We start from the raw sequence: 27,883 nt of genomic DNA, 5'->3' as shown, positions 1-27,883 counted from the left end.
AAAGAACATAGCTAGACAGTACAGTAGTAGTAGTAGTAGTAGTAGTAGCAAGTGATGAATCAGTTACGTGAAGCTTTCCGCTCTATATGTTGCCCAGAACAAAAGTTTGTATATTATAGGACAGATATTACCTACGACTGATGGCTACGGGTACGATGCCCATCATGACCACTAACAACCCAAGTCCTCGTCTCACGAATAATCCCAACCTGACTGGACTGACTATCAGCATCCCACCCCCTCGACGCCTCCGCCTCAACGGTCGTCAAATTCCGCCCAGCCGCCGCAACAGGAACAAGCTCATGCTGCTCCCCACGACTCCTACTACTACCGGCATGTCTCCCAGAAAGCCCATAACTCCTCGACTTGGACGAGTGACTCTTCCCCCTGGGCCACGTGGACGACTGATACTCAACCCCCCGAATCCGCAGCCCGTTCGACTTGAGCTGGTTCAGGAACGGCTTGAGCTGGCCCCAGCACGCGGTGACGATACTGGCGCACTGCACCACCTGCATGGCGATTGTGGATGCGCAGTAGTCGTATGTGGGATCTGGATCTGGATCTGGATCTGAGTCTGAGTCTGCGGAGGAGGCGTTGTTGTGTTTCTTTTGGAGGAGGACCATTTCGGCGATTGTGGCTAGGATTACGCTGTCATATCATGGTCAGTAATTGGAAAGGGATCCTGGATTGATGGGATTGATGGGAGAGAGGACGAACATAATCCTTGATAGAAAGATACTAGCGAACATGAGCTTCTTCTTCCACGTGGCTTGGATTCCGAAGATGAGAACTAGAGCTTGGGAAACGATCATGGCATCTGTGACGATGTTCGCTACGGAGATGAAGTAGTTCCAGGCGCGCTGCATAATAATAATAAAAAAGAAAAATAGTTAGGACCGATTAGAGTACTCTAGAATAGGGAGGGTACGGGTACGTACCAAGTTGATGCATTCGCCGTGCATATAGTCCCATGTGCGCGGCGGGTGACATTGAAAGGCCGTCCCCAGGACACCGGTTATCCCAAGGACCGAGATGAAAATCTGCAGGATGGCGGCTTGGAAGTGGTCTTTATGCACTGGGGTCAGGTTGCGGATGAATGTGCAAAGGGATAGTTTGGAGAAGCACAGGCTTGCGATGTAGAGGATGTATGCGGAATACTGCGACTGGAGGTTGTTGTTGTTTAGCTGTAATGAATGAATATAGAGAGTGGCTGCTGCATACTTTCATGACCTGGTTGAAATTATGGCTCGAGACAGTTGCGAAATGATATCCGTATCCGTGCTCGACTGCTATCGAGATCGACGCCGATTGTCCAATGCAGAGTACCTGCGATTGGCTTTAGTCAGATGAGATAGACAGAGTCAGATGTGGCATACCAGCGCTGCAATGATGAGATAGTCATCGCTCGTGAGTCTGTGGAAAATCCACAGCTTCGTGCCCAGCCGGATGAGCACGCTCAGGCCGGCAACGACGACGAGAAGCCAGTTTGAGACATTGACGGCCGGATCCCAGGTGTCGATATTGGCAAATCGCCCCATGGCTGCTGCCGGTGCCAGGCATGCCGGAGTCGGGCAGGGGCCAGCGACTCAATATAAGCGACTGAGAGCTTGTCGGGCGGGATGGTGTATACATCGGGGGAAAACGAATGTAACGCGGCAGGAATGATGAGCCTGGTGAGAGATAAAAAGCAAAGAGCTGGTGATTTGGTATTGGAATCAGGGCCGATGGTGGGCCACTTCGCCTGATCGAACAGGACCTCGAGATTCGAAACTAACAATAATCTGTGAGCACGAGCTCTTGACAGGGATCTCATCCTGGTTCTTTTGTTGCCCGGTGTAATTGCTTTTTTGGAAGACATTCCTATCACGCCATTACGTGGTGTCCATATATACCATGTTTTATCTCCATACAGGGTGCTCCCAATCACAGTGCTTGTCAGTTGACTGCGTGACACCATCGAAGCCGATATACAGTCCAGACAGACCAGTTTTAGAGTCGAACATGTGCAAACTCAAAGGAGGCTGTCTGGCACCTCTCAAACAGAGCGGGGCAGGGTTAGGGCTGCAGGTTACATTAAGAGGCCGCCAAGGACCAACACGTAATAAAACAAGCCTAGACGGCTGATCGGCAGCACAAGAACAGAATAGTCGCGCCATTAGCTTAATTGCCCGCCTGTCAATTTAAATTTACGATGCAATCTCTTACTCGTATTATGGCGGCCCGGTGGCACTGGCAGTGGCCCCGTGGCGTCTTGGCTGGCCGGCTGGTGGCCCCGGCTGTGGGACTCCGGACCAGAAAATCGAGATCAAGAAGCATATGCTAAGCACGGTGATCGATGAACGTGATACTCAGGAAACTTCTTTCATAACCGTGCTCGCTGTTGAGTGGGTTTGTGCATGTCCCTCGCGTCGGGCTGATGGCCCTTGATAGCAGTGGGTTACTCCCTACTCTTTGAAGTTCGAAGCCAGGTGGCTGGAGGACAGGGGTCTAAATTAGAAGACGGCCTCTCCGTCCGGCGTCTGCGATTAGAATTAAAACTAAGACCTGAACGGAAGGTTCCATTGCTTCGACGGTGCTAACCCTGACCCATTGGAAACCTACCACCGAAGTACCTGGTGCCAGACAACCCACTTTCTCCCCTCCCCTTGGTCTTAAAATGAAGCATTCCCAGTCTCGCATCCGTCGAGTTTGACTTTATGTAACGATCAGCATGGCGCACGAACTCAAGCACCGCGCTGTTTCTGCGAACGCCGAGGTTGGACTTGGGACGGGCAGCCATGATCGCGACACGGCCGATCTGGCGCGAGTGGGAAAGAAATCCGTTCTAAAGGTAAAGACTGGCTTCTATTAACTTATGCTGAGCAACTGGCTTACTGTCTAGCGAACGTTTGGCATTCTGTCCACGCTCGGCTTTAGCTGTACTATCCTCGCGACCTGGGAAGGCCTGTTTGAGTATGTTCTCTGTCAACCGTCTCATTGCTTTCACAGCTAATGATTGTTTTTATAGTACCTTTCTACTACCTCTACAAAAGTCAGTATGAAGCTCTGTCTGCGGGTCGAACTAACAGTACACAGTGGAGGACCCGGAGGAGCAGTCTACTCGTTTATTTTCGCCTGGACAGGAACAGCATGCAGCTTCGTGGTGATATCTGAACTGGCCTCCATGGCGCCGACCTCTGGGGGGCAGTACCACTGGTGTGCAATGCTTGCTCCGCCGAAATACATGAAGATCATGAGCTACCTGACTGGTACGTCTGGACTAGTCGTTATTGCCAATATCATGCTAACTCTACAGGCTGGGTCACCGTCATCGGCTGGCAGGCAGCATTCGCCTCGTCCGCCTTCCTCGCAGGCACTGAGATCCAAGGCGCCGTGACTCTCGGGCATGCAAACTACTCGGCGCAGCCGTGGCAGGGAACACTTATTATGTGGGCGGCAGTGCTGTTCGCATTGGGGATTAATATCGCTGGAGGAAAGCTGCTGCCCCGGTTTGAGACGGCGGTGCTGGTCGTGCACCTGGTGGGCTTTTTTGGCATTCTCATCCCGATCACGTACATGGCCGACCACAATAGCACGCACGACGTGTTTCTGAATTTCGTCAACGGCGGGTTTCCGTCGCAGGGCTTGTCGTGGTTTGTGGGGATGACGGGGTGTGTTTTCGCTTTTGCTGGGGGGGATGCTGCTGTTCATGTACTTACCCTACCCTTACCCTGTTGTCCTATTGTCCGAGGTACTGACTAGAGCAGATGGCCGAAGAAGTAAAAGACGCATCGGTGGCAATCCCCCGCGCAATCATGCTCTCAGTCCTCATCAACGGGACCCTCGGATTCAGCATGTTGATCGCCGTGCTGTTCTGCCTGGAAGACGTCGACGCCGCACTGAACAGCGCAACCGGATACCCATTCATGGAGATCTTCTACCAGGCCACGGACTCTGTCTCCGGCGCTCTGGGCATGACCTCGATCCTGCTGATTATCGCCATCTGCTCAGTAATCGGGATGCTGGCCGCGACGTCTCGCCAGTTCTGGTCTTTTGCGCGCGACCGCGCTGTTCCTGGATGGCGTATCTGGAGCAAGGTATTCCCACTAACATTGTATTTTCTGGTAAAAGATGTATCTAACCTTGCTAGGTCTCACCATACAACTGCCTCCCAACCTACTCAATCCTCCTTACCATGACAGTCTGCTGCCTGCTCGGCCTAATCAACATCGGCTCCAGCGTAGCCCTAAACGCCGTGGTGTCGATGGCCGTCTCAGGCCTGTACCTCTCCTACCTAACCGTCGGCAGCCTCCTCCTGTACCGCCGGTACACAGGCGCCATCAGCGCCTACCACAAGGGCGAAAACGGAGCATCAGGGGTTGAGGTCGTCAACGTCCCCGGCGCGAAACTCGTCTGGGGCCCGTTCCATGTGCCCGGGATCTGGGGCGATGCGATCAACACCTATGCGGTAGTTTACATGGTGATTGTAGTGTTTTTCAGCTTCTGGCCGTCGCAGATGGATGTCGATAAGGCGACTATGAATTTTAGTATTGTGGGGACGGGGGGCACGATTATTCTTGCGCTGCTTTATTATGGGCTGCGGGCGAGGAAGGTTTATGAGGGGCCTGTTATGGAGGTGCAGATTTGATCTGTTGTTTAGTTGCTTGGTGGTGGAGGTGGTAGTGATGTATATATTGACAAAAGTTGCACGTTATCTTGTCAAGTATTGACTTCTCGAATAGTGGCACCCGATGTAGCAGAGACGAACTCTTCGGATCCGAGAGGGACAGTGACAGGGGTCTCAAGGAACCGGTGGCATGCAATTCCATAGCCAGGGAATGGAGCATTGGAGTGCTCTATCCAGAAATAACCACCGAGATCGTCCGCTCGCAAGTCTAATAAGCAATAATACAGCTAAGCACGCATCCCTGTTATAAGGTGATAGTGGCCCGCAATATGCCCTGGATGTGGTAAGTTTGGTATCGCAGAGGCATTCTTGCAGTTGCGGCTCGTCGGCGTTTAGTGTAGATTGGGGTAATGAATTACATTATTCGAGTCTCGATGTCTACACCGTACTCCGTATTTACTGTGGATTTTCGGTGACCTTGGTACTACCAACAGTACAGTGCAGTACTATTTAAAGATGTCAGCGAGTCGTGTCCAGTAAGTACTCAGACTTGATTAGACTTGAGTCAAGACTACTCTTGAGCACTTAAAAGTTACTGGTACAGCAGTTGGAGAAGCCTTGTGACTGATGAGTTGTCAAAACAGGCCCACCCAAGCAAAACATTAACAAAACATTAAACAAAATAAGAGGAGAATCCCGCACGATCTGCCAACAACCAGTGGAACAGCCCGTCGATTGTGGAACTGACTGGACGGCACGAGCAAGCGAGACAACCATTAACCATTAACCATTAACCATTAAACATTAACCATTAACCATTCAATGCCATCAGCGGTGCCTCCCGACTTGCCTCCCGAAGCCAGGAGACTAACCACTGACCAGCCGCCAGATGCACCACTCCAATGACCGGTTGGATTCTCATCCTGGTCGACCGTTACGTGTCATATCTTGTTTGGGAATGGCGTCTCTGGGCTCGAACTGGCCACTCGCAAAGTCTCCGGACACTCCGTGAATCAACCATGTCTGTCCAGTCTGTCTGTCCTGTCTCAATGGCTGTAACCGAGAATGGATGATGCGGATACTTCAGGAGATTGAATCATTCGAGATAGATGAGCTCATATTCTAGAAGCTTGGAGATGAACACTGATTGCAATGCTGGCTTCTGTACTGCACGGCGTTCTACTAGAACGCCGATTACCAAGGCGATCGCTCAACCCCTCCTCTCCTCGTGCTGTGGCCGTGACCGTGACCTCACGAGATGGTCATTGAGTCGAGCCTAGAGTTGGCCTTGCATGGATCCCCTGGAGCGACTCCATTTGTACGCTGCGACGGCCTGGATTCATGCATGCACCCAGCTCACCGCTGTTTGATGACGCTGACATGGAGGGCTGCCGTGAGAATGTCATTGTTGGCTTGACGTGCCATTGACTTGCATCGCAGTGCAGATCCAAGTCAAGATGCCAGTTCCGTGCCCGCTGCGTCTTGACTTGTGAGCCTTGAGCCTTGCATATGGCGGCCTGAGCTTTCAGGACACAAGTCGAAGGATCCCGAACGGGGACCATGACGGCGCTAATACGGCTAATACGAACGTCCCAAAACATCCCGGTACCGCTAGGGCGGACGGCCGCACCCTCTCGCCCAACCGGAGCAGCCAGCGGGCGGTGACAGCCCAATCATACGGCTAGGCCCGCGTAAGTGACCGTACGGCTGCGGGTAACCCCCGGGCGGGCCCACCGTACTTTACGCTCCTTTTCCCCCAATGCAACTCAGTCCATCGCGAGGTCCCCGTTGAGCCGTCAGTTCTGCAATGGCCCGGTCTTTCTCCCTCTTCTCGCCCTTTTCTCCTCCCATCCCCCTGCAGGAGCTCTCTTCAATCTTCCATCTTCAACAATTATCTCTGGACGCCCCGGGTCCTTAAGCGAGTCGACAGTCGACAGCGACATTCTCCCGCCGCTGACCCATGGAACTGGCCTGAAAGCCGCTCGGCCTCACCTCCACAGCCAGACCCCATTCGTATCGGGGCTGATGATACCACGACGAAACGAATTAAACCTCCACCCCAGCCTTCGTTCGAATCTTATATCCCCGCCGAAATAGCTAAACACCCTTCTCGACTGTCGAGCAATGCCGCCAGCCCAAATGGACGCCTTGGGCGCCTTCTCCTATCTCTCTGACAACCTCCCCACCTGGATCTCCCACCTGTCCGAGCTGACGGCCCACACGGCTGCAAAACACACCGAGTTCGCCGACGCCTTTAAGAAACACTCCACCGCACCTTTGAAGCCTCGCCGCCGCAAGAACAGCTCCGTGTGCTCCATCCAAACAAACTCCGTCCGCCGCCGCCGAGCGGCCGAAGAAGAAAAAGACGACGACAATGCCTCGTCCTCCGACTCGGATACACCCGCTGTCATCAGCACGCGGCATAGCCTCATAATCCACTACGACGGCTACACGCAAAAGACCCTCGAGGAAATGGTCCGCAATATCGGGACGGCGAGGAACAACCTGCGACGGGGTAAAATGGCTCAATTGCCGATGGCGGGTGGTGCTGGTGCACGTCCGCCGCCGCCCAGGAGTGCCGCCCGTGCTATGTTGCCGACGCTGGAAGAGCCCGAGGACTTGCTGGCGAGCATTCGGTCTTCACGTGCCCGAGGACCGCCTCAGCCCCAACCCCAGCTGACTGTGACGAGAAAATCGCCATTCGATGCTGCGGATAAGAATCTCGAGCTTGCGCACAGTTTCTGTGAAACGGCTGCGTATCAGTTCCTGCGCGCCGGCGACTGTGCGTCGGAATTGGGTAGCGTGAAAGAGCGGTTCACTGCTTTGCTCAAGGTGGTTGCAGAGGAGGTCGAGCTGCTGAAGGAGGAGAAGAAGAAGGAGGAAGAGGAAGCCGCTGAGCAAGAACCTGAACCTGAAGCTGAAAGCCCGGCTAAAGAGAATGTTACACAGCCACTGGTGTCGCTGAAGCGACCGGCCTCAAGCGAGGGTGCGATCGAGGTCGATGACGAGCAAGGCTCGGTGGAATCAATTGACTTGACGACGTTCCGAGTCGGTCGCACTCGGCGTTAACTAATACCCTTCTCCATTACAAGCAGCTAAAATTGTCCTACCATATGCAGCTATACATACTGTCATTTCTTTGGGTCTGATTTATCATTCATCGGTCATCAGCGGGGATCTCCATTCATTCATTTCCTTATGAGCGTGTCCTTGACTTGACTGAGCGTGGCGTTGGGTGAGCGTGATTGTTTTATTGTTCTGCTTTTGTTCTGCATCTGATATCAACATCCATATCGACAGCTACATATCCCAGATACACTTTTGCAAATATTATTAGGCAGTTGCCAGTTGCCGTACATATGTGCATGCCACTTTATTCAGAGCAATTTACGGGATGAATCCATGATATATCCCATTTGATGTCTATCTATCCACAATTATACCATCACGGCCATACTCTAGCTTATTCCATAGGGGACAAGATGGTTTCACCTATTACCAGCCTCCGTCCAACGCGCTGAAACCCATCGAAATAATAATACATTCCTTAAAATGATCATTTGAAATACCTGGCAAGGTATTATTTCCGATATATAATAGGTGAGTGATTGAAGAGTATAAAAGCAATTTGTTATTTACAACTGTAATATTAAATAATACACCCTCTCCTAAATGGCAACACTAACCGGAACTAGTAGGTGACTATCATCAGACTACAAGTATAAGACCTGCAGTCTTCCTTTTCTTCTTCTTGCACTCTACCTTCTTCCAACCACTTTCTCTGAAATCACCATGCCCAACTCAACCGACCATGAACGAACCCTACCCCAGGAGATGCAAATCACCGCCCAAACCGGCGACCTCGCACTCCTCCAAACCCAACTAGCCCAGTGGGAATCCCAAGTCTCAGCCCCAAACCAAACAACAACAACAACAACAACAACAACAAACCAATCGCAAGAACAGAAGCAAGACAACCTCTCATTCAAACCCACACTAACAGAGCAAGTCGAACGGGCATACATGGCAGACCGCACCGGCAAAGCGGGCCCTCTTTACGACCTTCTTAGCCGCCTGCTCGTCCAGGCCGCGCGGACAAACCAGGCTGCTGTTGCCAGATACATACTGGGCGAGCGAGGCGGGTTTGTTACGTCTATGGCTATGCGCAGGGGAATGGCTGCCAGCGCTTTTGATGTGCTTGAGGTGTTTCGGGAGTATGGGTGGCAAGTCAACGAGCCTGTTCAGGATGGTCGATGTCCGATACTAGGGTGAGTTAAAACAACCAAAAACAAAATAGAGAGAGAGAGAGAGAGAGAGGTGGCGTGCTAAAGCAGACAGGTTCGTGACAAATAACGAGGCGCGGGTGCGCTGGTGTCTCGAGCAAGGGGCCGATCCCAACGCCAGAAACAAGAACAAGTACATGGATGTGCCGAGCCAAGCTGGTCGGTATGCCTCGGTGCCAGTATTGCAATTGCTTGCTGCCCGTGGTGCCAACTTTCGCTGCAGTAATGCTCTCCAGCGCGCTGCTGAGGCTGAGACTGAGACTGAAAGTGCGGACCGGATGGAACTTCTGCAGTGGCTGCTGGATGAGGCAGGCTTCCCGATCAACCAGCGTGAGTTTGAGTACGACCCCGAGGAGTTTCATAAGTGGTGGGGCAACGGGCTGGGGACTGCGTTGCATTTTGCTGTTTATGCAAACGACCCTGAGCGGGTGCGGTTTCTGCTGGAGCGTGGCTGTGATGTTAACCTGAAGGATACGCTGGGCCGGACTGTACGGGAATTGTGCCGCGAGGAGAAGAACGCGGAGGTCATTGCAATTCGTGATAGCTGGGGAAGCGATCCTTCTCTTCACGGACAATCCTCTGGGATAAGGGATAGAGGAGCCTATACTTCGGTAAGGCCCTTCCATGAAGTTCTGTTATATCGACCGGTACCAGGGGTTAGACAGTAACAACTACTTTCTTCACCTCTACCGAGATGCACGGCAACGGAGATGATTACTTGATAGTAAGTACTGTCGGTTTGAAACAACTCTAAGTCGACAACTGATGCACCACTCCTGCGGTAGGCTTTACTGTTACGCCTCCATTCGACAACAGGAGTATGTTCTATCATTGAGCCTTCCGCGGCCGTTGTCATGATCCAGCGGCGCAATTGTTAGACAAGCGGATTGGCGCTCCTGTATGGCAAATATAACCAGACAGAGGAATATAATATCCATTTCTCTGTCGACAGGTTTAGGTTCACGTTCAACCCGTTGGATCATTGGGGAAAGGACCTCAGTGAATTGGATTCCGGTAATGCTGCAGAACAACTCGCGGTATCTGGACACTTTACCCGACTTCAGATTCTTTACAGCAACATGCTAACTGAACAGAATCAACAGCTCCATCGATTGCTATAAGTATAACACAGACATCCGGAGAACTGAACGTGAATTCACAGTAGCAATTTCTATTGGTCAGAACCAGCGCCCCTCCCGCATTAGTGGGGCCGGGAAGCGTCCCGTACTCCCGTCGCCCCGCGGTATTCTATGGTATTCTATTACCGGACATTTCATGGTCCCCGGTCTTAAAACGAAGAAAGGGGCCAAAGACTCGGTAACTTTTCTTCATAGTTCATGAACTGGGGTGTAGAGTAGAGGTGGTAGAGCTGAAGCTATAGGAATCAGGTATCCACGAAGAATGCTCATAATCCAACTCTCCAGAACCACAGCCTGTAATTGGGATTGGCAAATTCAGTCTCCTCTCAGCCGCACCTTCAAGCCGCACCTTCAAGCTACCCAGCCTCCTCAATTTCGGTTCCCGATCATATCTCGATCACATTCCGATTTCTCAACCTAGACATGCATTTACTGCAAACTAGCGAGACAAGCTAGCAGAAGAAAGGATTTCAATCAATCGCCCTTCATTTAATGAGAAATCATGCCACTACAGCCATGCTAGTCGAGGAAGATTCAAACAACCGGCCAGAGCCAGAATCCAGTCCTGAGTCCGATCCGGACAAGGGCCCAAGCGCAAACAATGAGTATGAGAATAAAATTGAGAATGAGAACAAGGAAGTGCAGCAATTGTTGATACAGATCCGCAAGGACGAACATCTCCTCCAAGAAGCCGGCGCAAAACACGGAGACGTTGATGTCGCAGAGAAACTTCTAGCGGAGGGCGCAACGCTCGACTGCCAAAGTTCCAACGACGCAGACCGCACGCCGCTGCATAAGGCCTGCGCTACTGGGACGGTGGGCATGATCCGGTTTCTGGCCTTACAAGGCCACAGCAAGGGAGGCCAGGTTGTGAATATGGAGGATTCGAATGGGGCGACACCGCTGCATCTTGTTGCAGGGAGGGATTGGGTTGAGATGGAGGGCGGGGAGGAGGGGGAGGAAGATGGGGTTAGCGCCGCGAGGGAGTTATTGCTGCATGGTGCGAGTATGGGCAGGCAGGATGGAGCGGGCAGGACGGCTCTGCATATAGGGGCGATGGCGGGGAATGCGAAGATAGCGAAGTGCCTTATGGGGATGCATGCTGATGTTGATACTGGTGATGCGTTTGGGAAAAGGGCTTTGCATTTGTGTTTTTATGGAGGGAGCGTGGAAATGGTACATGGTCTTCTTCGGCATGGGGCATTCATTGACGCGAGGGATTTCCGGGGGCGGACGGCGCTGCATGAGGCTTGTCGACACGGTTGGACGGAGGGCGTCGAGGCGTTGTTGTGCCATGGGCCGGATATCTCCCTGCAAGACTACGATTGGCTGACGGGGGCGCAACTCGCCAGGGCCGCGGGGGCTGATGACATCGTGGAGCTGCTTGAGGGCAGGGTAGAGACACGGCCATCATACCATCGTGTACGACCGATCGAGACGAGTCAACACACGGCAGAAGCGCCAGAAGCCTCAGCCTCAGCCTCAGCCACAGATGCAAGACCGCAATCGCAAGGCAGTATCTGGGCCGGGGTGAGCCGCGACAACGGAGACGGCTTCATGCTCGCCAGCTACAACAAGCACGATATCAGCTTCGCCGCGAAAATCGAGTCCATCTGCCCCTGCGTCCACGAGGGGAAGGATATGCACGAACTCCAGATCAAGCTCAACTTCATGCGGCCGTACTCTATGGACCACCGCATTCGCTATGCAAAGATTGATGCGATGCTCGGGCCTGGCTCTACAGGCGACGCCCCCAATATCCGCGGCATCATGCCCCAGGCGGATCGAGTAGAGGTCTCCGAGCAGGAAGTGTCGTCAGGGCAAAAGTTCACTCTCGGTGCTGCCGGGGGCGGCGGTCCATCGAATCTCAATATTAGCTTGGAGGGCTCCAAGAACAAGACGTCAACATTTAAAGGGGTACGGATTATCCACGGCGCTATCCAGGACAGCACGCACGCGTCCTGGCGATTGTACGAAGAACCAGGGAGTAGAAGTGGACTGCCCGAGATCGTTCGACTTCTCTTGATTGTCCACTGCAATGCAGACTTCAAAGTCCAGCTTGGTCTCTCTGTCACGGCCTGCCATTTCCTGACATTCGGGATCCCTCGCACGCTGAGAGCGCCAGCTGGCCTGTCATATACAGTGCCCAAGCTGAGCGTCATCGCTGCATACGAGCAAGAATCCCGCCTCAAGCAGGTCCTCGACGTCGCAGACCGCGCAGCAACAGTTGTTGAGGAAGCGAAAAGGCTACAGGACATGTTCACCCAGGCCATGCGAGGGCATGAAAAGCGAGGCCTGATAATGGAGGCAGGCAGTAAAGAAAACCACCTCCAAGAGTGGACGGATATCCTCGATGGCTCCAAGTTAAGCGACTTCAGGGCCCTGCAGGGGAAGTTGTTGGAAATCGATGAAAGTCCGAGACGGACTCGTCGGATTCGTCGGATTCGGTCGAGGGAACGCAGATCCTGGGATGAACCTATAAGAGAAGATATGAGGTATCTGCGGAGACCAGCGAGAGCAAGCAGCTTTTCTGAGACGGACGATGAGCGAGTGCGTATAGAGAGACCGTACCGGGGGATGTACAGTCGCCGTAGGAGAGACTACTATGACGACGAGGGCTACGGAGGCGACCCATACACCCGTCCACGCAATGCACTCCAGTCCTTCTCTGCTGTCGGTCCGGGGTACCATGTGTCTCGGTTAGCTTGAACTTCTATCCCCATGGTTCCGTTATGAAAAAGTGGGAGAGAAGCCCCTTTTAGTATGCACTATCCTTTTGGAAGGAGCGTTGGGTGATGTTGTTCTTTCCTGCCGCTCCTGTGTTTTAGTATTGATTGATCAGTGTTGTCCCTTTAGCCAATAATAAGGCTTATATCTACCTTACGTTTCTATACCCAAAGTTAGCATGGGAATGAACCACTCAATACTATACACTTAATTAATAAGAAGCGTATCAACAACTTTATTTACTTTATTTATCTTAACCACCTGCCGAACTTTTAAATACATTTCAGACAAGCCTACCACCTATTCACTCTTCTTCTCGAGCTCCTCAAAACGCCGAAGATCCATCTCCTTCTCCAACAGCGGAATAACATAAGGGTCGAACGTCTTCCAGTAAGGGTTATTCAGGTGGTAAGTCTGCGAGCCCTCGTTGAGGTAGCGCTCGACAATGCAAAAGTCCTGCGGGTCGTGGACGGACTGCATGACGTGCCAGGAGAGTGTCTCCTTGTCCTTGGAGTACACGGCCGACGCTTCCTCGAGCTTGGCGGAGAGCTTGGAGATGCTCTCCTGGTCGGGCTTGGCCCTCATGTCTGCATGGAGGTTAGGGGTTAGCTTTACGGTACATGGCGGGGTTGTTTTGGTGGGGTGAAGGAGTTGCAGTTGGAGTTGTTGGAGTTGGAGTTGGGGTTGGGGATGGAAGGAATGGCGACGCACGGACGACGATGGTGTAGACCATTTTCAATAAGAATTCTGATACTTGAGTACACTCAGGACAATGTTATGAAAGGTGAAGAGTGCAGATATAAATCAAATCTCAATCTACACCGGTGTCCTGCTATGTGTGCTTATGTCACCGGTAATTCCACGTGATGTTGTTTGTCAGCGGATCTAGGGCACGCCCGAAGTATACAACAATGTATACAACACTGGTCGTTTTCTATGGAATCTAACAGCATATATCTATAAAGCTACACCCTACCATATGCCTACTAACACTGCAGACCGCTTCTGATGTGCCAGTAGCAATAATAACGACGGGCCTGTGCTTGATACACAAACAGGCAACCCTGCCATCATTCCCATCTTGAGCAAAAAAAGAACCAATTAAATTATTTTGGATTAAAACACTATATCGCATTAAATATATACAGCCTAAGCACTCACAGCCCCAAGAAAAAATCAACCCAAATTCCTACTCCCAGAACCACCACCACCACTACCACCAAACCGACAACACCCCTCCCCACACAAACACCTCTTCCGCAACTCCCTCCAATACCGATCCGAATAATCAACCGTAACTTCACAGCCCGCACCCACCCCCCTCGAGACAACAATAACCCGCTCTATGCCGCGCCAGTAGAACCGCTGGAACTGGCTATTGGGCCGGCACGAGTGGTTGATGAAACGCGTGACGTTACCCATTTCACCCTGGAAGATCTGGTATGTTCGCCCGCCTGAGCCGCCGATCATTACGTCGACGCCGTCGATGCCGGATGTGATTAGGCCGGTGAATTCGGCGATTGCAGTCCCGCGATCGAAGGGCTATACAGCTTGTTAGTTGTTTGGCTGGTGGGTTGGTGGTTTAATAGAGGGTGGGACATACACAGCGCGCAACAACACCATTATTCTTCCCATTCGTCGTGCGGAAGATCTGAACCGGAACAGGCCCGCGAACGCCCCCGAATAGAGCGGGGAAACACATACACTGATTCTGCTGGACTTCATCAGACTGTCTCTCGTGGCATACGGCGCAGATATCCGAATTGTCCAGCTCGGGAACCCGTCGTGGGTCTGTTGTCCCGTATATACTCGAATCGAGCACGCACTCGTCAATAAAGCGGTACTGGAATCCATTTGGTAGCTGGGACTGGAGATGTTCGTATGTAGAGTCGAGTGGAAGTGCTCGCCCGTCTGTACTAGCAGTAGTAGTAACCCATTCATGTGGATGGCCGTGGTATACGCGCGGGGTGTCCTGTTGTATAACCTGTAAAAGATCCCTCCACTCCGGGTGCAGGGTATCGGCCGCGACTTCGAGGCTGGATCTTATATGGCCCAGCCGGGAGAATAAGAGGTCTCCGAATTCCGCGCGGTACTTGCAGAATCTGTACACGCCGGCGCTGGCGAAGATAAGGCTTGCCCACCCGCCGTGGTCTTTTATTTCCTTGTACCCGCGCCAGATGGCCCTGTGATATTAGCTCGAGTAAGTAAAGAATTGGTAGTTCAATACGTACATCCGGTTCCGCAGATCCTTCTCCTTCCAATTTAGTATAACGCAAGCCTCTCGTATGGCGAGCATGCGCGCCTCTGTCTTGGATAGGATGGGCTTCTCGTAGCGGAGAACGGCGGTGCGGGCTTCGAAGCATTCGACCCAGAATGCCTGGACGATCATTTCCAGTGCGCGTGAGGACTGGCTTCTATTGTAGTATTTCAGACATAGGGTGTTGACGGATTTGAAGACCTGTCTTGTCAGTGGATGCATTTAGTGGTGTAGTGATGCTTACCTCGAGACTTGCACCGGAGCGGATATTAATAGTAGGTTTGATACTCTGCTTCTGTTAGGAGAGCGCATACTGGAGTGTTAGATCATACTGAGAAATCATAGCTGAGTTGCACGGACGAATATACTTGTCGCCATATCCCAGCGATCAGCTTGTCCGTGGACGACGGCTCGAGAACCGGTGGTGAGATCCCCTGCCCAGGTTTGGACCGCTGTGGGAAGCGAGTATCACTGTGGAATTGCCGCACTGACTTGGGAACCACAGAGCCTGTGCTTTCTAGGTCATTATTACCATCTTCAGTAGGCTCTATTTGTTTGGCTGGAGCTGGCGCAAGTCGGAGCCCGCTCACTGTCTTGCGTCGCTTAGAGGATTGACAATTAGAGATATCGGAAGTAGGCGTAGTCAAGCTATCTCCGTGGTCCTTAATACCGTCAGCCAGAACTACTAAACTGGGGTATGTTCGCACCTTTGGACTAGGAGTAGACGCCGGCGTGGGCGGAGGCAACGGCACTGCTGTCCCATTACAGAGGTCGATGCAGCCCTTGAAAGTCAGATCAAGGAGTAAAACGCGGAAATGGACGTACGATATGTAATGAGCTCTTATGAGACGGTAACTGGGCGCTGGTGATGAGCGATGCGTCGATTTTGAGAAACAACTCGCTGCTTGGATTGGCCTTGATGGCGGAGGCGAGTTGTGCTGGGAAGACGGGGTTGTGAAGCAGGTCGCACAACTGTAGCACCAGGGGTGCAGCAGTGGAATCCATGATGCATACTTATTGAACTATAATATAGAAAACATGTTAAACCAGCGAGAGAATAGGAATACTTCGGCCAAGACGAAAATCTGCCCGGGCTGGATTGCTGACTCAGCCATTACACTATGCCTACATCACCAGAACATACATGGTTTACTAGATAAAATAGTATAAGACGGTTATCTCTAGATAACTAAATGGTTATGTATTCTAGAGAAGTCTATTATTGATTCTAGAAGAGTTCGTTCAACTATACTTCAAACTGGACGTGGATGAAGCAAGGCCTGGCCCACTTATGCTACAACCAGCCATGGCTATATAAAGGATCATTCCCACCGAACGTGGAAAGCCTTCATGCATACCTCATTCAAGATTCTAACATTCATCCCAACATGTCAGACATGCCGACATCAAGAACGGAAAAGTCCACATATACTTATGCCGGCCGCACTCGATGGAAGCGACTCCGTGCATTGAATCCAGGCAGGGGCATGTACCACGATGTCCGCCGACGACTCCCCTACTACTGGAGTGATATTGCAGACGCCCTCACTTATCGGACAATTGCAAGTACAATCCGGATGTACTTCGTCAAGTAAGTCTATATAAACCAATTCCAGGACATCCTAACAAAACAGCATGCTCCCTGCCATCGCCTACACTCTCGACATGTACCGACGCACAGGCGAGTTCTACGGAGTCAACGAGTCTCTGTTTTCTTCGGCACTGGCGGCGATGATTTTCAGCATCCTCGGTGCACAGCCGCTGACTATCGTGGGAATTACTGGCCTGATCTCGCTCTTTAACTACACCATCTATGATATTGTGGTCATCTATGAGCCAACCATCTATCCGAACTTCATGTGCTGGGTCGCGATCTGGGGTGCGGTTTTCCACTGGATTGTTGCGGTCTGTAATTTCTGCGACTACATGCGCTACGTGACTGATTTCTCTTCCGAGTCGTTTGGGGCGTATGTTGGCATCATTTACTGCAGTAAGTTCAATATCACGCTATTACCTCTGCTCGTATTAACCGTACTAGTCAAAGGAGTAGAAGAGCTCGTCAACGAGTTCACCGTTTACGGACCAGCAGCCGGGTTCCTTAGCTGTCTGATTGCCATTCTCTACTTCATGACGATATACGGCCTGGAATGGCTAGGGTCGAGCACAATCTGCCGGCCATGGTTCAGAGGACTTCTGGCGGATTACGCTTATGTGGTATGCATCCATCCTTTTTGTATACCTATTGTATCTAATTCCGAATAGATAGGAACACTCTTCTGGACAGGCTTTTCGCACTTCCCAGGAACCCTCAAGTCCGGCGGTATCTCATTCGTCCCCATCACGAAGGCATTCTTCCCAACGCAGTCTCGGGGCTGGTTAATTCACTTCTGGGAGCTCGAGGTGAAATGGGTATTTGCGGCTCTTCCTTTTGGGTTTCTGATTATGTTGCTGTTTTATTATGATCATGTATGTTCGCAACAGCAAGCACCAAAAGTAAGGCATAACTAACAGTATTAGAACGTCAGCAGTCTCACAGCACAAGCCCGCCAATTCCTACTGAAAAAGCCCGCCGGCTTCCACTGGGACTTTTTTCTGCTTGGATGCACTACTTTCCTCGCTGGTATAACCGGCATCCCAATGCCAAATGGACTCGTTCCTCAGGTAAACCCTATCCCATTTACTTACACTATATATACTAAGTAAAAACACCGACAGGCCCCCGTGCACACCGACTCCCTAACAATCTACGAAACAGACGTTCACATAATCAACACCAACACAGCCGAAGATCTAGGAGAAGACACCGAAATCCGCCACCCCGTAATCAAAGCCACCGCCGTCGTCGAGCAACGCATCTCGCACTTCTTCATGGGCCTGGCCATAATCGGGACAATGACAGGTCCGCTCCTTATAGTCCTGCACACGATCCCCGCGGCAGTCTTCGCGGGCGTTTTCTTCATCGTTGGATGGGGATCTATTGAATCGAATGGGATTTTGAAGAAGATCATCTTTCTCTTGCGTGAGAAGAGGTTTGTCTCGCGGGACGAGCCGTTATTGACTTTAAGGAAGGGGAAGATAGGCCTTTATTTGGCTTGTGAGGTTATCCCTGTTGCGGCCTGTGTGGCGATTTCGCAGACGATTGCTGCTGTTGGTATGTACATGTATACTTATACTCTGCGTTACTCTTGGATGTTGGTATGCGGAATGGGATTAACTGGTGTAGGGTTCCCCGTCTTGATTATCGCAATGGTCCCATTTAGGGTTTGGGTGCTGCCGAGGTGGTTCAGTGATGAGGAGCTTGGTGTCCTGGATGACTTGACGGCTAGTAATAGTGCTGTGCTGGGGAGTTTGGGTGGGATGCCGTCGTTTGCAGGGGAAAGGGGAGGAAGTGATACTGTCGAGAGGAGACATTCGCATCAACGGGGTGCTGTGAGGCAGCGGTCTGGGAGTATTTCTCGGTAGTATGTGGCAGAAGGATGGAGAACACATGATACATGGACCAAGAGAAGGAATATACTGCAATACCATTATCATTCATTAGATATAACAAGCTCTCACGCATTCCCATTAGGGAAAACCCTCCCATCAGGATCCCCAACCTCACCCCCCGTATCCGACAACAAGTCCTCCGCTAGTCGTTCCAAAGACTTAATTTTTCGCCCCTCATCTTTGACATCCGGAATAAAGAAATATGTAATAATCAGACCGAGGAGCATGAATGCAGAGAGACTGCCACGCGTTAACTTTCTGATCATCCAGTCTTCATCTAGCAGAAGGTAGGAAGGCCGGAGACTTACCACAAAAGCGCATATCCCAGCCAGTTCTCCGGCTCAGCGCTTTTGTCACTTGACCCTTTTCCGAAGTCCACGAAGCTGATGAAGCACTGCGCTATCACCGAGCCGAGTTTGCCTGAGGCGGCGGCGAGACCGTGGCAGGTACAGCGGAAGCGAGTGGGGAAGAGTTCTGCTGGCATCTAATGCACTTGTCAGTAAAAAAAAAAAAAAAAAAAAGATAAGACGTACGATGTATGTTGTTGTGTTCGGGCCTGTAGTCTGTTAGCTAGCCCTAACTGAAGAGACAGCGACGCACCAAAGTTGAAGAAGATCTGAGACAAGATATACAAGACAATCAACGCATTCGGATGATCCGTCTGCGCCAACGGACGAAAAGTAGCCCCGATAACGATATTAAGGATAAAAAGCCAAAAGAAGCCATTCAGTTGGATATTGCGACGCCCTAGACGGTCAATCGTGAAAATCGCCAGGAGATTGCCCACCACGGCCCCGATGGAAACGACAACCATGCTCTTGTATGAATTCTGGAAGAGAAAGTCTGCAACGCCTGGCTCGGTGTCTGACTTGCCATCCCAGATCTTATTGATGACTTTGGGACTGATCAGCCCGAGCCCGTAGAATGGGAGGTCTAGACAGAACCAGCAGAAGCAGGTCGCGAATAGGATCCGAAATGGCTTGGGCTTGGAGGCGAACAGTTTGAAGGCTCTCCAGAAAGTGCCTAAATTGACTGGACCTGCGACTTCCACCTCCGGGGCCGAAGAGTGGCTCGTGTTGAGACTGGATAGGTAGGAGTCTGGCCTTGAGGTCGCGGGGGACAGTTCGGTATCGGCAGGCTCTCGAACCTGCCGCATCTCAGGCGCAGGTAGAGCCTCATCAGATCGAAAGAAGTATGAAACATCTGCTGCAGCCTGTAAACTGTTCTGGGTGACCTCTGCCGTATATCGCGGGGACTCGATGATAGTGAGTCGGAACCACAGGGCGATGAATGCCGGGACAGCCCCAAGGCCAACAATGAGACGCCACATGGAGTCGACGCCCCGGATGCAGTCCTCGTCGGCGGCCTTTAGCGGGTCTCCAAAGCTGCAGAGGACATTATCATCAACATCGGCTTTGAGCCGGTGATGGAAGCCAGCTACGGCAATCAGCGCGACAAGGTTGGCTGCCAGTTGGCCGAGAGACTGGCAGAAGAATACGGCTGCGAGCATGCGGCCTCGAATACGCGTGGGAGCAAACCTATCCTTCTTAGCCGGATACTCTTAGTACGTCAGTCGTATGGGAGAGAGCTTACTCGGCGCATATAACCGCGGACAATGGGTAGTCACCACCAAGCCCAAAGCCCATAAAGAATCGCCAGAATATCAGCAGCCCCATAATATCCATAGAGCCCCGGGCGCCCTGTGACGCAAATGCCACGCCCAGAGTTGTAAAGATCAGGACAACTAATTCCAGGCCGTACATCTTGCGACGACCCCAGATATCAGCAGCAATGCCAAAGACAACTTGCCCGACCAAAGCACCACTGAGAGTGGCAATACTCATGGCTACCCCGTAGCTGCGCGGTAAGTTATCCCGGTCATTATAGTAGACAATCCCAATCATGGGGTTCACCATGTTCACTGAGAAGATCTGGTTTGTTAGGAGTGGTCGTATTGCAGAGTAGGAGGACTTACTGCGTAGGCGTCCGTGAAGAACCCAATGCCCGCTACAATCACAACCCACATCCATTCTCGTCGCTTTGCATTCTCCAGACGGCCGATCATGTATTCATGACGCTGGGCCAGCTGTATGGTGTTAGTTTGCTTTGGAAGATGAGGCGTGCTTGGATCTACCGTATGGTGCTGGAAGTTCTCATAGTTCCTCCAGGGGTTGAGGTGCAACCGAACAGATGGCAGCAGCGACATGATAGAAAGTCATACAGTGACGATTGCAAATATTCATCTTTTGGAGCTGCTACGTCGGTGCGAAAGATGTCGGTCATAAAGGCTCTCTGGGCGACGTTTGCCCGGTTCGAGGCTGAGTGCGCCTCGTATGTCGACATGGGCATTTAGCACAACTACAGTGGCTGGTCCCCTGACAGCCTGTTTGCCCGAGTTATAAAAATAATCTAACCGAGACGATGCACAGAGAACAGAAGCCTTGCCTAGAACAGTCAAGTCTTTTCTCGTTATCCAGTATCCACTACAAGATCTGTGCGGCTCAGCAGTGATAGAGCCACCCCGACCGATCAGTGACGCTGAATGCGTTGAAAACAGTTAAGCAAGGGCAGAGGGGTTGGAATACCATATAGAATAGCCTCAGCGTCTCTTTTACCCACGTTGCGTTCCTGGGTGGTCTTATTGGGGAGGAGTTCGCACTAGGAACGCCACCGCGGGCTGTGCTCAAGCTCAAGGGATCATGCACTCTCCAGCCAGGCATGACCAGCATAACACGAGTCCATGGCTGCTCTGTGAGAAGTGAGAAAGTGGGCAACGGTTGACGGACGGGCCCTCGATCTATTCTCCGAGCAGTCGCTGGCTCGATCCCCTGGCTTCCAGCCTCAATTCCTAATCAAAGCTTCTGCTTGAGTATTTCTTGCAATATACTCTTCACCTTACGAGCCGGCTGAGCAGTGCTTTGGCTACTTTGGCTGTTACCTATTGGGCTGATTATCAATCTCCATTGCTATCTTTCTTACTCGTGTCCACTTGACACTGCTTATCCGAGCTATATCCTATTACTGACAGCTACACCTGTCCATATATTCAGTATCAGAGCAACATAGCACTCTAACCCACCATGAGCTACGGCGGCTGGAGCGTCGGAGACATCATCCAGGGCATCAGGCTGGCATGGTCCATCTACGAGGCCGTCGGGGTGGGAATGAGATCGGCCAAGGGAGAATTCGCCGCATTCCGAGTTGAATTCAATCTCATCAAGTGTGCCCTAGAAAGGCTGGAAGAGGTCGCCGCCAACTGTCCCGGAGAGGATCTCGACCTGGGGAAGGGCTATGAGCTAACACTTTCACGATGCGCTGACTTTATCAAGAAACATGAATCGCTCAGTAAAGAGGCTCAATCACTGCCCATCGAGGAAACCAGGAGACGGCCGAGTTTCGGGGAGAGGATGGTCGGTCTATGGGACAAGGTCTCTTGGCCGTTGGAGCGTGAAGAGGCCGAGAAGCTGCGAGTCAGCTTGGATCGATATGTCCAGATTGCTATCCTCAAGGTCACTTCCAGTACCAGAGACGTGACGAGGCAGTTGGCGAGAGATTCGGAGCAGGCCAGAGTTGACCACCTGGAGATACTCAGGGCAGTCAAGTAAGTGATGAAGGTTTGACACAGTGACGGCGTACTGATGCTTTGTTTGCTAGAACTATGAGTGTCCAAGTCTCCTCGATCCTTAAACGATGTCTGCCTGACGGTGCTCCCAATGATCCAACCCCCGATGCGAAATATCTCGCCAGACTGCAACGCCGTCATCTATCCTCGCTGCTCGACCCTCTCCCAGGCCTCAACGCCATCCCGGAAGACGATGTCCTCTCACAGTCCGACAGCCAGGCCGCGCTACAAAGGATCCAGGATATAACAGACAGACTCGGGCATTTGGCCTTGCGCCTGGATACCATCGGGAGACAAATGACACCATCCCCAGAACGCATCCAGCCGGTCAAACGCACGAATACAAACGACAGCATTGGTAGCGACACGACTATTGTTGCCCCGTTTGTCGACTTACTGAACCAAATCGGCGACGAGGTAAGAGAGGCCCTCGACAAAGTTGGGTATGAGCACGTCGTCATCCCCAGCCAGCAAACTGGACTCCACGGCACTGGAAAGTCATCAAAGGTGCTGAACAACGCAGTAGATGACTGGGACCAGTTTAAGGACTGGCTGCAGTTTCAGCTCGTTCATTCTTTAGAAATGCCCTCACGTCTAGACCTACACCCTGCTTCTCCTGAACTACATCCACTTCCAAAGACACCCCCGTACGGCTCATCGCCTCCTGCAAGCTCATATTTGACACCCTCACCACGATGGATACCTCAGGACCATCTAACAACCTTGTCTCGCCCTCCGTCAATTGACCTAAACTACCCTCAGTCCCCGTCATCCGTTGATTCATCCTCATGGGACCGAAAATCCAGCTTACAATCTCTGCCACTCACTCATCGCCCTGTCACAGTGTAAGTAGCATTTCTAATACTATATATACTTGACTTACAAGGCCAGACTATTCCCAGACAGCCAAAACCCCAAGAGCTCCCTCCATCGCCCAGTTACATGCCAGCTAGCTGTCTACCTCCACCCCAGAACCAACGAGCCAGACTTGATAGAAGGCACAGACCCCGAGACAGGAATAAAACTCACGCACTCACTCAAACGAGAACGCTCATCCAGAAACACCGAGACGTCCATGACCCCATACATTCGGCACAGCCGGCACTCCTCCCCGCTCAGCATTACATTCATGGGCTCGCACCGGCTGAAGCTCGAGCAGGAGAGCAAAGTCCATCGATGGCACATCTCGCCTGTTTATATCTGCCAGGATAAGCAAGGTATCTCCACTCTGCATGGGTTGACTGCAGTTGACTAAAATGGACAAGACTTCGATATGTTCCAGAGTACCCTGCTCCGCCGAAGCGTGTTATTCTGTGGCGATGTGTCTTGTATCCAGACAAGTAGCATGCTGGAACACTGCTCGCAGGAAACAGTCCGCGTCTTACAGGATCCTATCACCGGCTCGATATCAATCCTGTACTTTGCATCCAACCGAGGGTCACAGACTACCCTCAAGGGGTTTCTTGATTTACCAGGTCAGCTGTCCCCAACATAATCCTCTCTAGCTAACCGCCAACAATCCAGTAACGGATTTCTCACTCCCCCAGAAAGCTGGCAAACCCCGTCTCAAACTCCCCCTCCAGCGCGCTCAGAAAGACGGAATTGGCGGTACCATTCTGCGTCGAAACTCGGTGGAAAGCTCAGTGACGACCCTGTCACAAGAGTCTCGCACGTCCCGTGGCTCGGCGGTCTCGTCGTGCTCCGATACGTGGAAGAAGGAGAAGTGGGTGCAGTTTTGTTTTGAGACTGATCGAGGTATGCACTCTCTACCTATACTTGTATCTATACTTATATTTATGGTTCGCGGTTTGGCTGATGGTGCGATCAAGGGGCAGAGGCATTTCTCAGGGCGTTGCAGAGTCAGCCTTGAGGGTCTTTTTCTTTCTTTTTTCATCTTGTCTGTCATTGATATTTTTTTTTTCTCTCCTGCATAGCGGCGTTATGGGTTGGTTTGTGGTTCGCATGGCTTTTGCTTTATTGTATAGCACGATGTAATGTTATAGTTACGATCTTGATGAGAATTATCTTGGGCCCTCTCGGCCTAATTATGAATATAATAAGTTTCCCTTCTCTGCTTAGCAACAATACCGTGCCAGGTTCCTGATCACGAGTCAGTTCTAAAAAATGTCAAGACCATCAGCCCACGTCTATTCTATCTGACCTGCACGGACTTCGAAACTTCCAACTTCAAGTATTTCCGTTATACAGTTATACAGCTATACAGTTACACACAATGGGCTCCGCCATCTCAAAAGCCGAGCGAGTGTACTTCAAATCGAAGTGGGTTCTTTGGCGTTTCCAGTATCGGCGCTCCTCTCCTGCACGGAGGCAAACTATGATGCAGAACTACTGGAATTCAGCAACTACAAGCTGGAGATTTTATATGAGCTTCACTGAAAATGTCATCACGCTTTGCGAGAACATCCTGGATGACGGGGTAAAGGATTGTTACGGCATTTCAGTCATTTAATGGAAGAACGCCTCAGAAATGGGATACGAACATGGACCAACGCTCTTCCTACTAGATAATGGCAAATAAAAGAGTTTCTCCCATTCTGGCAATATATTTAGAATACCTACTAATCTACATTACCTTACTGAAATGGATACGGACATGGACCAACTAATGGGTTGGTAACTATACCTCCACCAGGCAGCGCTTCCCCTTGGGCGACAAGAGGAAATGCAACATCATATCCATATCTCCATCACACATACCCTCACGCATAGACATTCTCGCCGTCGGGAACGAGCGGAAGAAGAACGCTGTTGCAAGGCGCAATTCCATCCGGGCGAGGTGCAATCCAACACAATCTGTTCAGTTAGCTACAGTATAATCAACATGGGATCTGGTACGTACTGCGCGATCCAGCTCCAAACGGCATAAAGGCGTCTTTCATGGCCTTGGTCGATGACTCCCATCGGGATGGGTCGAAACTGTGATTTCTCAGCCTGGTACGGTCTTATAAGAAGGCGATACTGACCTTTCTGGGTTTTCGAATATCTCCTCGTCCCTCTGCAGCGAGTACAGCTGTGTAGTCACAGTTGCACCACCTGGGAGCCAGTGTCCAGCCAAAGTGCTGCCTTTCTCTGGCACAACACGAGGCAGGCCTGACGGGACCACAGGGTAGAGTCGCAGTGCTTCGTTGATGACCTGGTTCATGTAGGGTAGCTCTCGAAGATGCTCATCAGAGAGACCGTCCTCCTTGATTCCCTCCTCAATATCGAGCGTCTTAACTAAAGCATCAAGCTCCGTAACCAGCTTCTCCTGTATCACCTTATCCTTCAACACAGACCAGATGAGATACACCAACGTATTCGCAGTTGTATCACTCCCAGCAACAATAAACGACTGCGCATCATTCCTAATCTCGCGGTCACTAAAACACTCCCCCTCGCCCTCCTTCACCTTACTCGCCGCATACAACTTCGTAAAAAGCGTCGGCTTCGGCTGATCCGGATTCAACGCCAGATGCGACTTATACCGATCCACCGACTGCATCGCATAATCCAAAATACGATCCGTGCTAGCCACAACCTCCTTAAACACCGACAGAGGCAACACAGCAGCAACCTTCATCGTAAACGGAAACGTAGCCCGGATGCCCCCGATCTTCGCCACGGTCTCCAAATCCGATATATACTGATTCTTCTTCCCGATCTCCAGCATCCGGAACGAATCCCCGAAACTCAACTCGCCGATGATATCGGTTGCCATGAAGAAAATCCATTTGTAGATATCGGCCACGCCGCGCGGGGAGAGGGCCTCCTCGCGGATCCGCGACATGGCGAGCTGCACCCGGCTCTTGACCAGGGGTTCGACGGTGCGCAGGTTCGCCTCGGACAGCGGCGACGAGAGAAGCCGTCTGTGCCGCCGGTGGTACTCCGGGTCAGTGGTGGAGAAGATGCTCTCGCCATCTTTGCGGTTGAGGAGGCGGTACCAGGGCGATTTGAGGAAGGGGCTTGCGATGCGGTGGATTTCGCGCGCGGCGGGGATGGACGATATGTCGACTACATCGGGGGAGATGCGCACGATGGGGCCTAGTCAGTAGTAGTTAGTGGGTATCTTAGTGGGTATGCGCATTGTTTTCATAAAAGTACCGTATTTCTGGTGTAGGGCGTGCACGTAGCGAGGACGCTGGCCGATGACGGTGTAGTATTTGAGAATCAGATCGGTCCATTTGGTGATTTGGGGACCGGGGACTGCAGAAATGGGGTTCTTTCTGACGCGGTGGGCGAGCTGTATCTGTCAGCTTCTATTTATATCAGTATACTAGGTCAGGTCGTACCGTGAGGAAGTATACAGCCCCGAGCACGAGCAGGAAGGAGGGCAGATTGGCCACAATGAAGCTGAGCTGCATATTGGCGATGCACTTGGAATAGAACGGTGGACCTCAACGTCTAGCGGGTCCTCTGCAGTGGTTTTAATAGATCGCGAAACTCACCGGGGTCTGTACCACCGCGAGTTGTGATGTCAAGGATGTCCGGATTTGGAAATCAACCCTAACAAAATGCATACTCCATTGCAACCTAACCCAATCTAAGTCTAATTCTCCTCCAGTGCTACATTACAGTCTTTGATCCGGAGGTCCATTAGCTTCTCCGAGTACGGCTCCTCGGCCAACACCTTCTGCAGCTCCTCCACCGCACGTTCCCTCTGTCTGTTCCTAGACGACATCGGAACGGGCCCCTTTGTAGCAGCGAGCGTCTTCTCATGCTCCCGGATAATTCTCTTCGCAGTGAGCACCCTGTCCCAAAACGCACTGCTCTCATCTAAATACCACGTCTCATTAACCGGCACCTCCCACGCCTCAGGCGTCTGCTCAACAATATCCAACCACTTGCCCATATGTGCCCACCGCTGGTCCCCCAATCCAGGGAAATGCACCAGGAAATTCCCCTTCTGCCCTTCATACGCATGGGCCCACTCGTACGTGTTGATCCACGTCCTCGGTAGATACAGCACGCTGTTCTTGAGCGCCGGTTGACTGACGACCTTCTCCATGGCTGCCTGGTCGACTTGCACCCCGAGCGCCACTTTGGGATTGTAGATCGGGTAGCCCAGCGTCTTGACGAGAATGTCCACTGTCTTCTGATGCACTCTCAGGAAGAATATCCCCGTGTTTAACCCCTTGTGGTCTTTTGTCGCGATCATGTGGATGTCGTCGACCTCGAACGGCGGGATGAAGATCTCTAGCGGTATCGCTGGGTTTATAACGACTGTGTCGGCGTCAACCCACCTGTACTCATTAGCATATCAACCCTCTCTCTCTTCTAGTTAACAAGAAACCGAAAGGCAAGGAAGAAGAGACATACATAAACCACTCGATCCTCTCCCCCACCGGCTTCGCCAACTCCTCAATCACCAACGAAAGCAAATAGCTGGGTTTATTCCAGTACCCGACCGCGATATCATTCTGGAGGACATCCATGCCGTACCCCCACCGCTCTGCATGGCGGCGATGACTCTGCAGCGCTCGTTCGTATAGAGTATTCCGGGCCCCATATAGCATGGACACTTTCGCTACCCGCCGCGAGTTTGTCGCGGGGACGGTTAGGCTGTGGAGTCTTTTGTGCCAGGATTCGGAGCTGGAGCTGGAGCTGTATCTGCTGTTTAGCCAGAATATGCTGAGGAGGGTTGAGAGGGCGAGGAGGGTGATGACCAGACGCCTGGAGCGAGTGTGGGAGTGGGAGTGGGCGATCATCGCTGTTCATTGCTCGCGACAAAATCGGGCTCTAGATACATTACACTGCCAGTAG

The 27,883-nt window shown here is 51.7% G+C and overlaps 12 protein-coding genes across 12 annotated transcripts; 6 read left to right on the top strand and 6 right to left on the bottom strand.

Moving 5' to 3' along the window:
• Positions 1–131: 131 nt before the first annotated feature.
• On the bottom strand, positions 132–1,538 carry APUU_11928S (uncharacterized protein; the record flags this gene model as incomplete). Its single annotated transcript, XM_041698072.1, has 4 exons — positions 132–648; positions 718–860; positions 939–1,163; positions 1,377–1,538. The coding sequence occupies 4 exons, from the start codon at positions 1,536–1,538 to the stop codon at positions 132–134; spliced, it is 1,047 nt and encodes a 348-aa protein (XP_041551294.1).
• A 1,172-nt stretch (positions 1,539–2,710) lies between these two features.
• On the top strand, positions 2,711–4,627 carry APUU_11927A (putative GABA permease; the record flags this gene model as incomplete). The annotated part of the gene is made up of 7 exons (XM_041698071.1): positions 2,711–2,830; positions 2,882–2,952; positions 3,008–3,031; positions 3,076–3,248; positions 3,296–3,690; positions 3,747–4,076; positions 4,130–4,627. The coding sequence occupies 7 exons, from the start codon at positions 2,711–2,713 to the stop codon at positions 4,625–4,627; spliced, it is 1,611 nt and encodes a 536-aa protein (XP_041551293.1).
• Positions 4,628–5,868: 1,241 nt separating this feature from the next.
• APUU_11926S (uncharacterized protein) lies at positions 5,869–6,207 on the bottom strand (the record flags this gene model as incomplete). The annotated part of the gene is made up of 1 exon (XM_041698070.1): positions 5,869–6,207. One exon carries the CDS (start codon positions 6,205–6,207, stop codon positions 5,869–5,871), a length of 339 nt encoding a protein of 112 aa, XP_041551292.1.
• Positions 6,208–6,730: 523 nt separating this feature from the next.
• APUU_11925A (uncharacterized protein) lies at positions 6,731–7,675 on the top strand (the record flags this gene model as incomplete). The annotated part of the gene is made up of 1 exon (XM_041698069.1): positions 6,731–7,675. The coding sequence occupies one exon, from the start codon at positions 6,731–6,733 to the stop codon at positions 7,673–7,675; it is 945 nt and encodes a 314-aa protein (XP_041551291.1).
• A 723-nt stretch (positions 7,676–8,398) lies between these two features.
• Positions 8,399–9,557, top strand: APUU_11924A (ankyrin repeat domain-containing protein; the record flags this gene model as incomplete). The annotated part of the gene is made up of 2 exons (XM_041698068.1): positions 8,399–8,874; positions 8,945–9,557. The coding sequence occupies 2 exons, from the start codon at positions 8,399–8,401 to the stop codon at positions 9,555–9,557; spliced, it is 1,089 nt and encodes a 362-aa protein (XP_041551290.1).
• A 963-nt stretch (positions 9,558–10,520) lies between these two features.
• On the top strand, positions 10,521–12,737 carry APUU_11923A (ankyrin repeat domain-containing protein; the record flags this gene model as incomplete). Its single annotated transcript, XM_041698067.1, has 1 exon — positions 10,521–12,737. The coding sequence occupies one exon, from the start codon at positions 10,521–10,523 to the stop codon at positions 12,735–12,737; it is 2,217 nt and encodes a 738-aa protein (XP_041551289.1).
• A 318-nt stretch (positions 12,738–13,055) lies between these two features.
• Positions 13,056–13,488, bottom strand: APUU_11922S (putative quinol monooxygenase; the record flags this gene model as incomplete). Its single annotated transcript, XM_041698066.1, has 2 exons — positions 13,056–13,342; positions 13,467–13,488. 2 exons carry the CDS (start codon positions 13,486–13,488, stop codon positions 13,056–13,058), a joined length of 309 nt encoding a protein of 102 aa, XP_041551288.1.
• Positions 13,489–13,931: 443 nt separating this feature from the next.
• On the bottom strand, positions 13,932–16,017 carry APUU_11921S (SET domain-containing protein; the record flags this gene model as incomplete). The annotated part of the gene is made up of 7 exons (XM_041698065.1): positions 13,932–14,297; positions 14,359–14,938; positions 14,987–15,213; positions 15,257–15,301; positions 15,345–15,674; positions 15,720–15,794; positions 15,838–16,017. The coding sequence occupies 7 exons, from the start codon at positions 16,015–16,017 to the stop codon at positions 13,932–13,934; spliced, it is 1,803 nt and encodes a 600-aa protein (XP_041551287.1).
• A 383-nt stretch (positions 16,018–16,400) lies between these two features.
• APUU_11920A (anion exchange family protein) lies at positions 16,401–18,474 on the top strand (the record flags this gene model as incomplete). The annotated part of the gene is made up of 7 exons (XM_041698064.1): positions 16,401–16,603; positions 16,647–17,002; positions 17,051–17,226; positions 17,275–17,478; positions 17,530–17,673; positions 17,728–18,163; positions 18,236–18,474. 7 exons carry the CDS (start codon positions 16,401–16,403, stop codon positions 18,472–18,474), a joined length of 1,758 nt encoding a protein of 585 aa, XP_041551286.1.
• A 92-nt stretch (positions 18,475–18,566) lies between these two features.
• APUU_11919S (uncharacterized protein) lies at positions 18,567–20,707 on the bottom strand (the record flags this gene model as incomplete). Its single annotated transcript, XM_041698062.1, has 7 exons — positions 18,567–18,741; positions 18,810–18,985; positions 19,035–19,057; positions 19,102–20,039; positions 20,095–20,432; positions 20,477–20,587; positions 20,636–20,707. The coding sequence occupies 7 exons, from the start codon at positions 20,705–20,707 to the stop codon at positions 18,567–18,569; spliced, it is 1,833 nt and encodes a 610-aa protein (XP_041551285.1).
• Positions 20,708–21,581: 874 nt separating this feature from the next.
• On the top strand, positions 21,582–23,993 carry APUU_11918A (uncharacterized protein; the record flags this gene model as incomplete). Its single annotated transcript, XM_041698061.1, has 6 exons — positions 21,582–22,102; positions 22,156–22,968; positions 23,015–23,340; positions 23,389–23,598; positions 23,648–23,878; positions 23,953–23,993. 6 exons carry the CDS (start codon positions 21,582–21,584, stop codon positions 23,991–23,993), a joined length of 2,142 nt encoding a protein of 713 aa, XP_041551284.1.
• Positions 23,994–26,669: 2,676 nt separating this feature from the next.
• On the bottom strand, positions 26,670–27,828 carry APUU_11917S (uncharacterized protein; the record flags this gene model as incomplete). Its single annotated transcript, XM_041698060.1, has 2 exons — positions 26,670–27,363; positions 27,440–27,828. 2 exons carry the CDS (start codon positions 27,826–27,828, stop codon positions 26,670–26,672), a joined length of 1,083 nt encoding a protein of 360 aa, XP_041551283.1.
• Between the last annotated feature and the right edge of the window lie 55 nt (positions 27,829–27,883).

Source organism: Aspergillus puulaauensis, chromosome 1 (genome assembly GCF_016861865.1).
Source record: "Aspergillus puulaauensis MK2 DNA, chromosome 1, nearly complete sequence".
Classification (NCBI taxonomy): Eukaryota; Fungi; Ascomycota; class Eurotiomycetes; order Eurotiales; family Aspergillaceae; genus Aspergillus; species Aspergillus puulaauensis.
Note: the sequence above shows the minus strand (reverse complement) of the source record. Positions and strands in the feature narration are given on the sequence as shown.